Source organism: Trachurus trachurus, assembly GCF_905171665.1.
Source record: "Trachurus trachurus genome assembly, chromosome: 17".
Lineage (NCBI taxonomy): Eukaryota > Metazoa > Chordata > Actinopteri > Carangiformes > Carangidae > Trachurus > Trachurus trachurus.
In genome coordinates this window covers 7,961,321-7,977,911 of record NC_139900.1, presented here as the reverse complement: position 1 = coordinate 7,977,911, position 16,591 = coordinate 7,961,321, and the positions used below count along the sequence as shown (strand labels likewise).

The window sequence follows — 16,591 nt, the reverse complement described above, 5'->3', positions numbered from 1 at the left end:
ACACACACACTCTGCTCGTTCTGTGAAACTGTGACATCTGCAAAAACGTAAAACAAATAAAACAAATAATAAAAAAACAAAGAAAAACAAACACAACTCTTATCTTTCTGTAAAAGTACACAAACGATACGTTCATTGAATTGGTCTCAACACCAGCATGTGATTACATGAAATCAACAAAGCACGCCAAAAAAACAAATAGGCTAGAATCCTTAGTTTTCTTCTTGTTCTTCTTTTTTTTTTTTGCTGTACAGATTCTTTATACACAGTGCCCCCTACAGGTCAGTCTGTCCCACCGCGCCCCCTACAGGTCAGTCTGTCCCACCGCGCCCCCTACAGGTCAGTCTGTCCCACCGCGCCCCCTACAGGTCAGTCTCTCCCACCGCCGCTCCTGAGAAATAAAATTACATCGGCTCACTGTCAGCCCACCCTGCCGTCCCATTGGTGGCCTCAGGCCCCCCCTCCCCTCCCTGTTTTCCTCCTCGCGTCTGATTGGCTGCATCATGTGTCCACGCGGAGCCGTCTCCTCCGCTCCGTTTGCGGTTTTTTTTTTTTTCCTCCCCGCGCCCTCACGCCTCTGAGTAGTTAGTCTGTCCGTTCATCTTGTCCTTCTTTAGCTTCACGCCGTCCACCAGCTCAAAGTTATAGTTTTCCAGGGCGGATAAGTTCCTGTCCGTCATGCTGCCCTGCGAGCAGGCGCAGTACAGCACCACGCCGCAGATGGCGCCCAGGAAGACGCCCAGCGCCGACATGGCGATGATGGTGATGAGGATGGGGTCCAGGGTCTTCAGCATGTTGCCGGGGCCGCCGAGCTCGCTGGAGTCCTGCGAGAGCGAGTCCAGCGCTGCGAGACAGAGACAGAGAAGAGAAACATGGACACGAGTTATTAGGGGTGGGAGAAAAAATCGAGTCACATAAATATTGCGATATCTTTTTTGACGATTTTTAAATCGATTTTTTGAAAAAAAATGTATTTAACTTTTTTTTTTTAATAGATAGACAGAACGATAGAACGATAGATAGATGATAGATGATAGATAGATAGATAGATAGATAGACAGACAGACAGACAGACAGACAGACAGATAGACAGATAGATGATAGATAATATAAATTAAATGGAGCAGAGTTATGTGTCTTTTCACGTTTGGTGTTTTGTAGATGTACATCTTTTTATGTATTTATTTATTTGTTTATTTTGGGCATGTCAATTTAAATCATCATCATCACACTTCATCTTAGATCTTAGTTCAAGTAATACAATGCACATGGCCGAAAGGGAAAGCGGGAGAAGCAAAAGCTTATCTAGTCCCGCCCCCTTTGCACTACCATTTGCACTACCGCTGTTGTTTTTATACATTATATTATATTTCTCTATCTTGTTTTTTTTTTTTTTTCTAGCATGCTTTATTTATATTCTATACTGTTTATTTTCAAGGGGAGAGAGAAATGGCTTTTTGATTCCTCTGTATGTGCTGCAAATAAAAAAATCTTGATTCACTAGCAGGGACCACGCCACAACAATGTGCCATTAGAGACGTAGAAATCCACCGATGTGATGCTTCAAGATGTCAAATAAATACTACGTGACGTGACGCAGACTCTGCTCAGACAGTGAGAACATTTTTTTTTTTTTTTTTACTTTTCTGCAGAAAACAGACGAGATGTTTTCACAGAGAGAAGAAAAACGAGGCGAACAGGAGCGAGATCCCTCGACTCCTTTTATCCTGTCAGTTGAATGTTTTTAGCTCAGCAGTCGGAGACGATGTACTGTACTCACGTAGGATGAAGATCTCAGTCGGCGGAGACGTCGGGACTTCAGGATCTGAAAGAAAGAAGAAGAAGAAGAAGCTGTTGATTTAAAGTCGGAGACGACAGAAAGAAACCAAAAAAAAAAAAAAAACACCTCTTGTTTTTTCTACCAGCTGAACTGAGTGGATTTAAAGACTTTAAACACAACACCAGCTGTTGCGTTGCCGTACGCACCCTTACACTCCTCTGCACTGAGCCCGTCCAGGATCTGGATGTTGTCCACGGCGATGTGACCTGTGCTGCGTCTGTCTGAGACGCCTTCCACCAGCACCTGCAGAAACACAGGAACAAATGAATGAGTGAATTTTAAAATCTTAATTAACAAAATAATGTTGATTTTTTTTTCAAGTTTCCCACTGGAAACAACGGTGGCCCAACGGGGCTCAGTGCACTGCAACATAAGAAAAGACATGCAAAGACAAAATCACATGATTCACGTATTAATGAACACATGCATTATTAGTCTTTCTGGGAGCACAGGTGTTTGTGTTGAGCCCTGAGGGCCACCGTAGGAAAACCACTGTTTTACAGGTTTAACATGCATAGTTGTGTTTATTATTATGACTTTTATTTATAGCGTTGATAAGTTTCTGCACAAACTAATCCATATGGAGGTATATTTGTTACATTATTATTTGCAAATGTGCATCTCAATCTGTGTGTGTAATCAGATTTGTAAATGTGTACTTTACCGACGTGTGTGTATGTACTTGAATCTGCAAATGTCTATTCATAATCTGTGTGCGTACTCAGATTTGTAAAATTTGTAAACTTGCAAATCTGAATACAGATGAGGATTTGTTTTACACATTTACAAATCTGATTACGCACACACAGATTGAGAAACACATTTGCAGATAGTAAAGTAACAACTCCAGCTCAGAGTGAAGGAGACTGAGGCTGAGAGTGGTTTGACCCATCCGGGACGCCGTATTTACCTGATACGAGAGGCTTGAATGTGGCAGCAGAACTCGCCCCTCCCTCCAGCGGTTGTCTTGGTGACCGCTGACCGTCCACAGCAGCTGAGCCCCCTCCTCCTCCGCCTCATCCTCCTCCTCCTCCTCCTCCCTCCGCTGCTTGATGTGCAGCGAGCCCACGTGTTCGCCGGCCATGTGGTACCAGAAGGACATGCACAGGTCGGCGTACGGCGCCGTGACGGGCAGACTGGCCAAACTGGCCGTCTTCTCCTCCTTGTCCCTCTTGTCGTCGCTCTCCCCCGTCTTACTGGGCAGCTCCACCTCCGTCAGCTGCATGTAGATGAAGTTCCCTGGTCGGCCTGCAGGGGGCAGCATCGCACATGGGAAGAACTTCAGTCTCCTGTCGGGGTTTTTTTGTACTGATGATGATGGTCGACCACGCTCTGTTGTGACATTTTAGTCTTAAAGTGCTGAGAATTTGTGAAATTTTGTTTAATTTACTATAAAACTTAAGTCCTCCTGTTGTCCTCCTGGGTCAAGGAAGGAAGGAAGGACAAAGGGAAAGAAGTAAGGAAGGAAGGAAGGACAAAGGGAAAGATGGGAGGAAAGAAGGAAGGGAAAAAGGAAGGAAAGATATAAGGAGGGAGGGAACAGATTGGGTCAATTGGGTCAAAAAGGAAAGAAGGAAGGACGAAGGGAAGGAAGGAAGGGGAAGGGGACTGTGGAAAGAAGGAAAGGAAAAATGAAGGAAAGAAAGAGGGAACAGATTTGTTCAAGGAAGGAAGGAAGGAAGGAAGGAAGGGAGGGAAAAAGGATTGTGGAAAGAAGGAAGGGAAAAGGGAAGTAAAGAAAGATGGAGGGAGGTTACAGATTCGTTCAAGGAAGGAAGAAGAAGGAAGGAAGAAGGGAAAGAAGGGAGGAAAGAAGGAAGGGAAAAGGGAAGGAAAGAAAGATGGAGGTATAGGGAACAGATCAGGTCAATTGGATCAAAAGAGGAAGGAAGTTGACCTTGATATATGAAAATTATGCCAATAAAAACAGTTGTTCAAAAAAAAAAAAAAAAGAGGAAGGAAGAAGAAGTAAGAACGAAGGGAAGGAAGGAAAGAAGGAAGGGGAAAAGGATTGTGGAAAGAAGGAAGGATGGAGGAAGGAAGGAAAGCGATTGGGTCAATTTGACCCAGAAGGACAACAGGAGGGTTAAGAATAAAAGCTATTTTTCAACTTTCTCAAGTCTAAGAATCATAATAGGCGATAGAAGAGAGACGTGCACGAAGGACGTTCGTGGTTTGTTGGATGGCGAGCAGTTTGGATGGACCGGGTATCATCCTTATCATGATTCAATAAGGGACGTCATCTCATCAATATAACCTCAGACAGCAGAGCTGAATTACAGGCCAGGATTAAAGGTCATCACATGCAAAATGCAACAATGTATCAGTGAGTTTATGAATCGGAAAGATTAGGAAACATTTATTTTTGATACAATCCCAGTGTATTATTTTGCAGCTTTTACGACCCATTGGCCATTTAAATATTCTCTGAGATAGATATTTCTATATTCTTAGATAAGGGATTACATTCAGCGATTGGTCATTCCTATAAATCATCTAAAATTTGGTTTATGGCACATATACTGTCGTAACTCAGCTCTGAGACTGACACTTAAGATTCAGTCCAGCACTTGATAACTTACTTTGAAGTTCAGCTTTCTGCTCATAAATCGACTCTTAGCCGTGTTGTTAGGAGTAATTATAAGAAGATTGATAAATACGGCCCCAGTTTCTACAAAAATGTTCAAGGCCTCATTTTTTTCATTTACTTTATTTCAATGGCTTCTCTTTGTGAAAGTGAAAGTCTCTGAGTGAGGGGGATGAGATGATGTGATGGTGAAGTGTGGCACTGGAGATGTCAAACTCAAGGACCGGACGACAAAGACAAAGACTTCAGGAGAAATCTGACTTCACATCACAAAGAGCTCGTTTTTTTGTGTTTTTTCAAACTCGTGATCTTGTTTGAGTCAAAAAATCAAGGTGAAATCATTCATTTTGAAGCTGCTGCTGCCTCCACACATGAAAAAAAAACCATTCATCACAGGAGATTTGAATGGAGAGACAGATGAGTGCTCTTATTTTCATAAGTCATGGATTTGAAGGCCGTTTATTCAGTTTTCAAAATGTGTTAAAGCTCAGAGCATCTGCATGTTTCTGCACAAAGACTTTAACGGAGCTCCGTCGTGTTCGCCACAGCTTCTCTTGTTTTAAGACTCCTTACGTTTTTCACGTTGTCTCTGTTTTTGTCTCGTCGTGCCTGACTGTAACCCAGGACTTTTCTTAAATGGAGGAGTTTTCTAATTTAAACAAGGATTTCCTGAAGAAAGTTAAAATGCAAACTTCCTCTAAAAACATTATTGTAAGGAAAGGACATGTAATTATGGCCAACGGATGTTCTTGATCTTAATCTTTTGTCCTGTACAATAAGCTCATGTCTAAATAAAACAAACACACAACATGGGTCTATTTCCCTTTTTACTCCTGTACCTAGGTAACCGACCCACTTATTTCTTGTCTTTGACTTATGTGAAGTTTTAAGACTTGTAAAACTAACCGAGGCTCTACATGAACCTCATGACATCAACTTGTGATGTTCTTCCTGTTCACTGTTTCTCTGTCTTTAGTTGTAACTTCACCTCATTCAATAAAAAAAACAGCTATAGTTGCGAATTCCCAGCAGATTCATTTAAAGCTTTGTTTCAATCCAAACTGAGGGTTAAACGCTAAGCACAGCAGGTGTCTCTCACCTGTGTGGTCGTGGGTCGGCCCTCGGCGCCCCTCGTCGGTCTGGAGGAGCCACTCGGCCCCCACGCCGTCCTCTCTGGTCCAGCCGCACAGCGACAGGAAGTCGAAGTTGCAGGCGAACCACACGTAGGCTGCAGAGAGAAGAGAAGAGAAGACAGAGAAACAACCTCCGTTTAATCACATCTCTACGATCCCTCACTGGCTTCCCACCAACACAACAGAGTCAAATACGTTTGATGCAGGGTGAAACAGAAGCATCAGAAAAAAAACCCAATCAGCTGCAGTTTAGCAGCCGCATATTATGGAAATATCACTTTTTGAAGGCTCTTTAACATATATCTGGGTGTTTGTTTTGCCTTCCGGTCCGTAAAATGTGAGAATTGACAAAACAATATGTAATTTTCAGGCTCCTGAGGTTGAAATCCATGTGGTTTTATGAGTTGTTCCCTCAGTAGTCTGACAATGATGTCATTAGTTTTCCAATTTGCATAATCCCACCCCTACCTGTGAGTACCGGTAGAAGGGGCGGGGCTAGCAGTGGTTCATTTGCATTTAAAGGGACAGACACTGAAACCAGCCGTTCTGAACAGGGCTGTTTTGAGCTGTGATTTAGATCCTTGTGGTATTTTGACCGAAGCATGTGACAGACATGTCTTTAAGACACCTGGGAACTATTTTAATTTGTATAAAAGGGGCAGAATATGTCTCCTTTAAAATAATCCATGACCTGGAAGAGGAATGATTGATTGATGTAAATCTTTGCAACAAGATTGATTATGAACTTAAACACCCGAACAGTAACTGGCTCATAATAAGAACTACATATAAACTCAGTCTTGTGGCTGAGAAATCAACTTTTTGTCACTGGTTTGTTGGTTTGTGCTTTGTTTTTATGTTTTTTTTTTTTTTTTAATTCTTATTATTGCAAATGTCCCACAACATACGCTTTGGATGATGAGAAATGTTCAAAATGAAGGCCATAAACAGTATATCTACTCTAGTATAAACAATGCAGGTTTCAAGTTCAATGTGATGAATGTACAATAAATATACTACGGTACATAACAAGCTAAGATCATATCTGCTGCGGTGATATGCCTCTTATCTGCTTCTGTAAAAATATCCAGAGACACATCGAGTGTTTTCATAGGCACGACTACGCTGCTGGATAGTTTCATAAGAAGCTGTGTGACCTCTTCTCTTCCTCAAGTCTCACAGTGACAAGACAAGAGCAGAGTGTGTGAACCTGAGCTGTTTCCACTGACTAATCCTCCACAGTCACGACGAGGAGGAGCCTGAAGAAAACAAACTAAACTAAACAAAATAAGCCCCCACTGCAGGCCTTGTAGCATCAATATTATATTAATTGTTTTTAAGATTTTAACTGGTCTGGCTCCTCTATATCTGGCAGAACTTATACAAATCCGAAATCCAGCCAGAGATCTACGGTCATCCAGTGAGTTGTTGCTGGATGTACCCAGGTCAAAATTAAAAACCAAGGGCGATCGCGCCTTCTCTGTGGCTGCTCCCAGTCTATGGAACAGCCATTACATGTTAGACATGCGGGATCCATGGAGAGGTTTAAGTGCGCTTTAAAAACACACCTTTTCTCCTTGGCCTTCGGATCCATAAGGACTTCTAATCCTGGCTAGTTTTGTTTAAATATCTATGTGCACTGTTGTCTATGACTACTGTAGCTGTGCACGTTTGCGTTTGCGTATGTGTATGTATGCGCATATGTCCGTATATGTATATGTACATACATTTGTGTGTGAGAATGTGTGATGGTATTATGCATGTCATCTTGTTTCTTGCACATGCATTGTCTTTGTTTCTGTCTCTGCTCTGTGAAGCACTTTGGACGACTGTCACAGGTCTTTTTGACTGTGCTATATAAATAAAAGTGAACTTGAACTTGAATATTACAAAAGCTGCTGCTCCCGCTGCTGCACTGTACACTCACTCGGTATATCAAACTGTGTAGCTGCCGCCGGTGGTGGAAACATATCGCAGCCGGGGGGTGAGAGACAGACAGAGACAGAGACACGGAGAAGAAGAAGAAGAAGCAGAAGACGACTGTGAACAAAACTGATGAGAAGCAGCAGCAGCGTCGACACAGTTACAGTTACATGTGTTTGGGATCAGGACATGGAGAGACACAGAGAGAGAGAGAGAGGGAAGGGAGGAGGTGGAGGAGGGCGTGGTGCCACCAACATAAGGATGTGGGCCTCTCGAAAAGATAAAAACAGAGAGAGAGAGAGAGGGGAAAAAAAAGAAAACTACATCTCCCTCCCTCCTTCTCCTTCTTCTTCGTCACCACAGGGAACTCTGAACACTGGACATGTTGTTTCTGACTCTAATCGGATGCAGAGATCCTTCTCCACCTCCACCTCCAAACCCCGAGCTGTCTGCACGTGATGCTGCAGCTCGCTAATTGAGACCCATGAGGCCTTTATTCTCCCTCCTCCACACCTCCATCCATCCCTCTCTTCTCACTTCCTCTCCTCTGTCTCATCTCTATTCATCTCTAGCTCTCTCTTTTTTTTTTTTTTTTTCAAGATTTTCAAGATTCAAGAAATTGATTTTGCCATTTTGTGCACAGCAAGCTGGGTACAATAGGAATTCTTGTGCAGAGGTCCCCCCCGAGGTCAGATTTAAAAGATTATTAAAAGGTTTAAAAAAAAAAAAACATACATAAGGAAATACATTACACACAATTCAACAAATAGCCTATGAATAAATAACATTAAAAGACAAAAAACACAATTAAAGTAAGTAAAGCTGCCATATTGTCTAAAGTGCTGTCAGTGGTGTACCAGTTGTGTTTATTTAACATTTGCCATGAGTTTGACTGTAGCTGGGAAAAAACTATTGTAGAAGCGTGTTCAGTGTGTGATTGTTTGTGTCTGAGTAGAGGATGAGCGGGGTGGGAGATGTCTCTCTCATTTCTGTCTTTTCTCTGTCACTGCCTCCATTTTTCTATTTCTATCCACTCATCACTTTTCCTCTCACTCCACTCCACTCCTTTCCTTGTTTTACTTACAACGTCCAACTATTGATAAATACGTTCACAACCTTTCAATTAAAAAGTAGTGAAAATGTGAAAAACATACTCACATGAGGTTTCTTTGTCACACTTCATGTTTTTTTTCCCACTTTCTGTGACTGTTGCTTTATTTACATGTGAGATAATCATGACTGACATTTGATAGCTATGATTTTTTTTAAATAAGTCGCAAAATCAATACTTAGAACCATATCCAAGACAACTAAAATAAATATTCCATCTGAACCAAGGTTAATTTTATTAGGGGACACATCAATGCTGCCTGTAAGGGGCAACAAAATCAGATTCATATGAATAGCTTTGACAACAGCTAATAAATGCATAGCTCTTAAATGGAAGGATGAGCACCCGCCCCCACCCTCACTCTGGCTTAGTGAACTGACCTCTTGTATCCCCAACGAAAAAATAATGTACAATCTAAAACAAAGGCCAGATAAATTTGAAGGAGTATGGGGTGGTCTAATGGAGCATCTGAACACAGCAGACATAGCTGATTGAAGAGTCACGCCAAAGATAGACGTAGTTGCCGACTAGAGAAATCTAACTATCTATATTTTGTTTAACTTCTCCTTTTACTAATCAATGTATTTTCACTATGTACTTTTCTCCATTTGTTCTATCTCATTATTAATCTATTTATTACTACTTGTTGTCATTATCACTATTTTTATTTATTTATTTTTATTTATTCTATATATTTTTTATTTTTTATTTTTTGTACCTATTCTATGTCTTGATCCTACTGTATTATAATTTGTATTAACTGTAAGTACATTTTTGATATACAGTATACCAGTAATGGGAAACAGGGGGAGGGAACGGGATGGGGGTTCGGGTTGAAAAAAATATGTTCACAATAAGTCACTGAAACACTTGTCTTGAATATGGAAAAATTCAATAAACAGAATGTACAAAAAAAAAAAAAAGTCGCAAAAGGAGGCTGAAAAACGTAATTAATCTAGCAATAAAGGCACTAACACTGCTTGTTTACGCCAAATCGTCCGACCAATGGTGTAACTTGATCACTCAGTCAGTTAGTCAGTCAGCCACAGACCTGTTCATAGACATCAAATTTGAAACAAGTGGAACGCAGCCTATTAGATAAATGTGGGAAATAAACAGCTGCAAAGATTTTATCGCCTTTTTTTTAGGATAATAGATTTTTGGTGTAGTTTTTATTTTCTTATGGTTTTCCAGACTCTTTCCTCACTTGTCTTGGGCATTAATCGAAAAAATCATGATTTTAAAATGAACAATGTTTAAAAAAAAACTGTGACTCTATAACACGTGCTTCTCATGTGTCTGCAGCCCAGTTGTGTCAGGCTCATTCACTCAGTGTCACTGCTCTTCTTGTGATTGTTATTGTGCTCTGTACTGTTGGTGACAGTGAGCGATGGGGCCACGGGCTGAAATAATGCAGCTCTGCACTCACGCATTTATTTGTACATCTCCTTGTAAAATGTACGGAGACAGACAGAAGAAAACAAAAAGAAAGACAAAAGATGTGCAAGAGCGGAGTGGAGGAGGTGAAGAGGGAGATAAATTAAAGATGAGGATGGTAAAAAAAAAAAAGAGGCAGATGGTGGCGGACATCCTCACCTGGTAAGACAGGCGGCGTTGGTTCAGCTCCTGTCGACAGATGGGAGAGTCAAAGTGAGGTCAAAGGTCAACAAGGCCGGTCACACACACACACACACACACACACACACACACACACACACACACACACACACACACACACACACACACACACACACACACACACACACACACACACACACACACACACCACCTCGGAAATCAATACCAAGCTCTCGTGTTGTGTTTGAGTTTCCAAACTTAAGAGACTCAGGACAGATAATGGGTCTGATTACATGTGATTTAAAGGGATAGTTCAACATTTTGGCAAACTGGCCCATTGCCATAAACGCTATAGTCATAGCATAGGGAAATACAGAGACTGCTTGATGAAAAACTGTCCCTGAAGGCAATGCGCATCAGTGGTTTTGCATGAATTTCCCTCTAAAACAACTCTGTCTGGTAACGTTGTGTTATTATATCATAGCGTGGTGAATGTGCAGCTCACAACTTGTCCACCAGAGCGTTGTGGAGTTGTTGGATTGTGTATTTGATGAGTTTGATGAGGGAAACCAATTAGCCTCCGTAGCGTAGCTCTGAGCAGCTCACGGCTCTGCTCCGCCGTTCTAAAAATAGCTTGCACCGACAATTAAAGGTAACAAACCTGCTAAAACTATAGGGATTATGGCAATGGGCCAATTTGCCAAAATGTTGAACTATCCCTTTAAGAGACTCAGGACAGATAATGGGTCTGATTACATGTGATTTAAACAAACGGGAAAGATCAAGCAGAATTTTTTAAAAAGATGGATGTGCCTCAGAAAAGAAAAAAAAATTAAACAGCGAGAAAGAAGGAAAGATGAGGGAGAATTTTTCATGGTCCAAGTCCAACAACTTTCCACCAGTCTGTCAAGAAGCAGGAGGAGGAAATACTACGTGAAGTTGACATGAAAGAGACGAGAGGTTCAGGATGAAACAGAAGCCAAGAGTCGGATTTTTACATCGCTTCTTAAAAAAGAGAAAGTAGATGAGAGAAGTTAAAATGTAGGTTTCTTTTCTCTGTTTGTTTAGTTTTTTTTCCTCCTTAGAGTTCAAACCAAGGGGGCAGTTGTCGGTCTGAGAAGTGAAGTCACTTCCGCGTTCAAAAAACTGCAATCCCCTCTTCTTCCTCTGGGGGCTGGTGTCAGAAAGCAGCATTCTCCATAGACCCCCATGTTAAAATAGCCGACTTTACATCCTCAATAAACATGATCAAAGCCTGGTGTCAGAAAGTTTTTTGGTCTCAACCGACAGTTTCTACCCCCGCACACACATTTTTTAAAAACTCTACCGTTTTACTGTTATTAGGTTAAAAATTCTGGCCAATTAGGGCGCGGAAACGTTGAGTGACAGGTCCGGAGACCGCTGCTTCAAGGCCAGTGGGAGGGTTCTCGGCCGGCTAACGGCCGCACCGCTCCAAATATGGCAAGTAGAATCTGTGGCGTGCACAGACTTTTTGAAGGGCAGGGGCGAAAAGGAAAAAAAAAAGGGCACATAAAGCACGTCCTTGCCACTGAAGAGGACACTTTAGCACACGTTTCAGCTCCACGAGGGCACTTTAGCACACATTTTGGCTCCACGAGGGCACTTTAGCACACGTTTTAGCTCCACGAGGGCACTTTAGCACACGTTTTGGCTCCTAGAGGGCACTTTAGCACACATTTTGGCTCCACAAGGGCACTTTAGCACACATTTTGGCTCCACGAGGGCACTTTAGCACGCGTTTTGGCTCCTAGAGGGCACTTTAGCACGCGTTTTGACTCCACGAGGGCACTTTAGCACACGTTTTAGCTTCACTAGGGCACTTTAGCACACATTTTGGCTCCACGAGGGCACTTTAGCACGCGTTTTGGCTCCACGAGGGCACTTTAGCACACATTTTGGCTTCGAAGAGGGCACTTTAACACGCGTTTTGGCTCCACGAGGGCACTTTAGCACGCGTTTTGGCTCCTAGAGGGCACTTTAGCACGCGTTTTGGCTCCTAGAGGGCACTTTAGCACACATTTTGGCTTCAAAGAGGGCACTTTAACACGCGTTTTGGCTCCACGAGGGCACTTCAGCACGCGTTTTGGCTCCTAGAGGACACTTTAGCACACATTTTGGCTTCTAGAGCGCACTTTAGCACGCATTTTGGCTCCTAGAGGGCACTTTAGCACGCGTTTTGGCTCCACGAGGGCACTTTAGCACGCGTTTTGGCTCCACGAGGGCACTTCAGCACGCGTTTTGGCTCCACGAGGGCACTTTAGCACACGTTTTGGCTCCTAGAGGGCACTTTAGCACACATTTTGGCTCCTAGAGGGCACTTTAGCACACATTTTGGCTCCTAGAGGGCACTTTAGCACACATTTTGGCTCCTAGAGGGCACTTTAGCACACATTTTGGCTCCTAGAGGGCACTTAAGCACACATTTTGGCTCCTAGAGGGCACTTTAGCACGCGTTTTGGCTTCGAAGAGGGCACTTTAACACGCGTTTTGGCTCCACGAGGGCACTTTAGCACACATTTTGGCTTAGAAGAGGGCACTTTAACACGCGTTTTTCAACAATTGGGCCACAAGGGGGGGCCCCTGTGCATGCCACTGAGTAGAATCCAACATGGCGCAGTTCAAACCCCCATAGTAGCGGCACAAAACAGACTCCCCCAAACCAATGGGTGACGTCACGGTGCTACGGCCGTTCTCTTTACAGTCTATGGTTCAAACTGAGTGGTTTACCTGCCGGCTGCCCATAGTCCACGGCCTCGCCGCCCTCGCAGTCCTCCTGTCCCTCCACGCAGTCCGGGCCCGGGGCGGACGGGGCGGCGGCGGTGCCGGCGGCGTCTGCGTCATCTGCGTCGGCGTCAGCGCCCGGGACGGTGACGGGCGCCGTGGTGGTGGCACCGAACGTGGTCATGGGGAGAGTAGAGGCGACGGGCGTGGTGGGCGCGGCCGTGGTCGTGATGTCTGAGGAAGGAGAGAGAGAGAACGAGACTCTGGTTCATTTATTCTGGTCTCGTCCACACAACAGACAAACTTTTTGAGTAAATTTTTATTTATTTATTTATTCATTTTATACCCCTGGTTTAATTTCTGCTGGAAAAATGTTGGGTTTGGTTTACACTGAGTTTGATAAGACACTAAATTCCCATTATTACTTTTTGTTATTATTATTTAACTTTCTGCTCGTGTTGAACAATACATTTCCTCTATATCTGACTGTGAAAATAAAAACGCTGTTAAAATATATGATCTCTGTACAAACTAGAGAATGCATTTCCTGAAGGAAATACGGGTGAATGCGGAAAGCTGGGATCTGAATGAGCTGAATAAATTGTTGAAACAATGCTGAATTAAGTGAAGAAATTGTTGAATAAATCTTGAAAAGATGAAACAATATCTTTAGAGTAAAACTAAACCATGTAAGAAGAAGGCTGCATGAAATGGTTGGAAATTACTATTACTTATTATTAATACGACACTTAATTCCCATTATTACTTTTTTATTATTAGTATTATTAAACTTTCTGCTCATGTTAAACAATAAATGTCCTCTATATCTGACTGTGAAAATAGAACAGCTGTTCTCCGTACAAAATATTAATTAAATAAGCATTTCTTTTCTTCTTTCTTTGTCTTTGCTCTTTGTTGTCACCCCCGTGGTGTGTTTATAATTATTTATGTTATAATGTTGTATAATACACCTAACTTTGTTTGTATTCATCTGTGTTTTCATTAAAGCTTAAAAAATAAAGAGGGTGAGTGAAACAATCTGTGGGAGGAGGATGAGGAGGACAAATCTGGTCCGATATTTGTTTCTTCTGTAGATTTCTCAGGACCTGACGAGACAGAGTTTGAACTTTCCGAACAAACACAACGAAGAAAAATAAAACTTTATTCTCTAAACAATCGAACAACGACAACAACAGTGTGACGCTTCATGTCTTGACAAACATTTCTGATTAATCCTCTGCTGCTCCTTGAAGAGGAGCGACGGGTCAAAGAGTTGTTGTAACATCATGAAGCAGCTGGTTTTATCCATCATACCAGGCTCCAGGTTATTGATTGATTGATTGATTGTGGGTCGTCATGCTGCAGCTTCTTGTTGTTGTGTGTTTCCTCTTCAGCGCTCTCCTGTTACATCACATGACTGACAGATGGTTCATCCAATCACCTGCCAAATCTTTTTTTTTGTGTCTTTAAAGCTCCTGCTCCTTCTTTTCTTCCAAACCGATTCCTGTGAAGCCGTCCCAGATGGTTCAGTGAGACAAACCATCTGGTGCGGCAGGTTAGTGTTGCTGCCGCTTGTTGCATGCAAAAAGAAAAAAAGAAAAAAAGAAAAAAAACACATCTCAAACACAGCTGTTGCTTTTTTATGACATTATCAATCTAACCGGCAAATTGATTTTACAGCTCCTGATGAGATGCTAAATATGGAAACGCAAGAGGAACTTTTCCAGTTTTGTTTTTTTTTTGGGGGGGGGGGGTCTAATGTGCAGCACTTCCAGAAACCAGGAAGTGACGGAGATCCTGGAGACTTTGCTGAGATCGAGCCGGAACATGTGAAGAAAGTTGACATGTTGATCTAAGATAGAGACTAAAGCTAAAGAGCAGAGGGTATGATAAAGTCGAAATATAATAATTTTGGCCATTTTAAATGTAATGAAGCCAAAAATGGAATAAAATGTTTGAGCCAATAGCATAAAAACTTTTTTTTTTTTTGTTGTTGCCGTTATTACATTATTGGCTTAGTATTAAAAAAAATTTGACTGGAGCCAATGTAATAATATACAGTATGTATCACTACTGGATACTGTATGTTTTTTTAAATTTTCAGGGTAAAAGATGTCACTGTTGTGAAACATTTGAATTTGTGCAGTTTTCTTGGCTGCTTCTTTGCAAACAGAGGAAACACTACAGTAGGCCAAGCATAGTGGGCTATCAACAACAAAATTATTACGTTTTGGGTTGCTACACACGTCATATGATATCGATGAAGTGCGCAGTTGCATAACTTCAGAAACCTACTTTTACCATTACGCTCCAAGGATGCCAGTCGCAATCCACTCCTACTCCTACAGAGGAAATTCTTGACTTCATTCTTGACATTGTATTTTGACTTTATTCATTTCGACTTTATTCTTTAAGTGCATCATTTTTCATGAGTGGCCCTATAATACTCTTCTGTAGCTGGGGCCTTCAGCTCACGGTCACATCATGTATCAGGAGCTGTTAACAACACTTCAGACCTTTGGCTTTGCCTTATTGATGTTACAGAGACTGGACCAAAGAAACCAAAGTAAAAACCACAGGAAAAAAAACGAAACGAAACAAACAACTCTTGAATCTTGTATCTGGTGGAGACAACGTGTTTTCATGGAAATGAAAGTTAAACCGAGCTAGAATTAGCATATGTAGGTCTACGTAGGGAAAAAAATAAAAATCACAGATGGTCTGCGTGTAATTAAACGTGTTTTGAGTGGGATGGAGCGGGAGATACAACAACAACAAGGTGGATTCAAGAGGGAAAAGAGTTGTTGCAGATTTGACTCCCTTTTCCATTCCTCTTGTTGTTGTTTTTTGTATCTTAATTTGGCGTCCTGATGTTTGTGTTGAACCGCGGCCTCACGCTGCTGCTGCTGCTACGAGGATTCAACACACACAGAGTCATACACCTCCACATCCAAACCTCTGAATGAATGAAATCCACACTTCAAAGCAGCAATGATCCGCTTCACATCAAATAAATATGAAAATAAAGAGGAAAAAAAAAACTACAAACACACACACTTATAATAATAACTATAGGTTAATTCAAGTAATAACAGCTGCTGGGTGAGTGTCTTAAATCCAGCACTTTTATATTAAAAAAGGCTTTTTGATGTTGATATCTGGTTAATCATCTAATCGTCTCATTCAGCGCCGACACGAAGCTCGTTAACGACGGATCAAGGTGAAAGGAGGCTGTGATTTAGATAATTAGCTCGGATTTCTGACGAGAATATCTGCACTGCACATCTCGGGTGTTGAACATATGGTTTGTGCGTATGTGAGTGTGCACATATGTGTGTGTGTGAGTGCGGTGAGTCTCGGTCTGTGTCACGTCTCCTGTGACTCTCTGTGTGTCTTTGTTCTTCCCTTTTGAAGTCAAACTGTGTTCATCTGGGACAGACACACACTTCAAATAACACTCTTTATTTTTACCTCCCTTTTTTTTCTCTTTTGCTCTCACTTCTTTCCACACACACACACAGTCAAACAGCTCATATATCCTGGAATACATACTGTACATCAACAGCATCTTCATGTTTATTTTCTTATTCCACTCTCTTTGTTTACTGATATAAAGGGATAATTAAAGTTTTTTCTTGTGCTTTTCTTTTTGCAGTACGAGCAGGATTAAATAGCTT

General features: G+C 41.9%; 1 protein-coding gene across 1 annotated transcript in view; it reads right to left on the bottom strand.

The window, feature by feature from the left end:
- Positions 1-481: 481 nt before the first annotated feature.
- Positions 482-16,591, bottom strand: part of LOC311000279 (neuropilin-1a-like) — a 101,559-nt gene continuing 85,449 nt past the window's right edge. The window contains exons 12-18 of the mRNA XM_083990948.1: positions 12,921-13,148; positions 10,191-10,220; positions 5,527-5,655; positions 2,751-3,088; positions 1,987-2,083; positions 1,781-1,825; positions 482-844 (exon numbers count right to left, since the gene is read on the bottom strand). Of these exons, the coding sequence (XP_083847074.1) occupies positions 570-844; positions 1,781-1,825; positions 1,987-2,083; positions 2,751-3,088; positions 5,527-5,655; positions 10,191-10,220; positions 12,921-13,148 (1,142 nt within the window). The 3' untranslated portion in view covers positions 482-569. The remainder of the gene's footprint in view (positions 845-1,780; positions 1,826-1,986; positions 2,084-2,750; positions 3,089-5,526; positions 5,656-10,190; positions 10,221-12,920; positions 13,149-16,591) is intronic.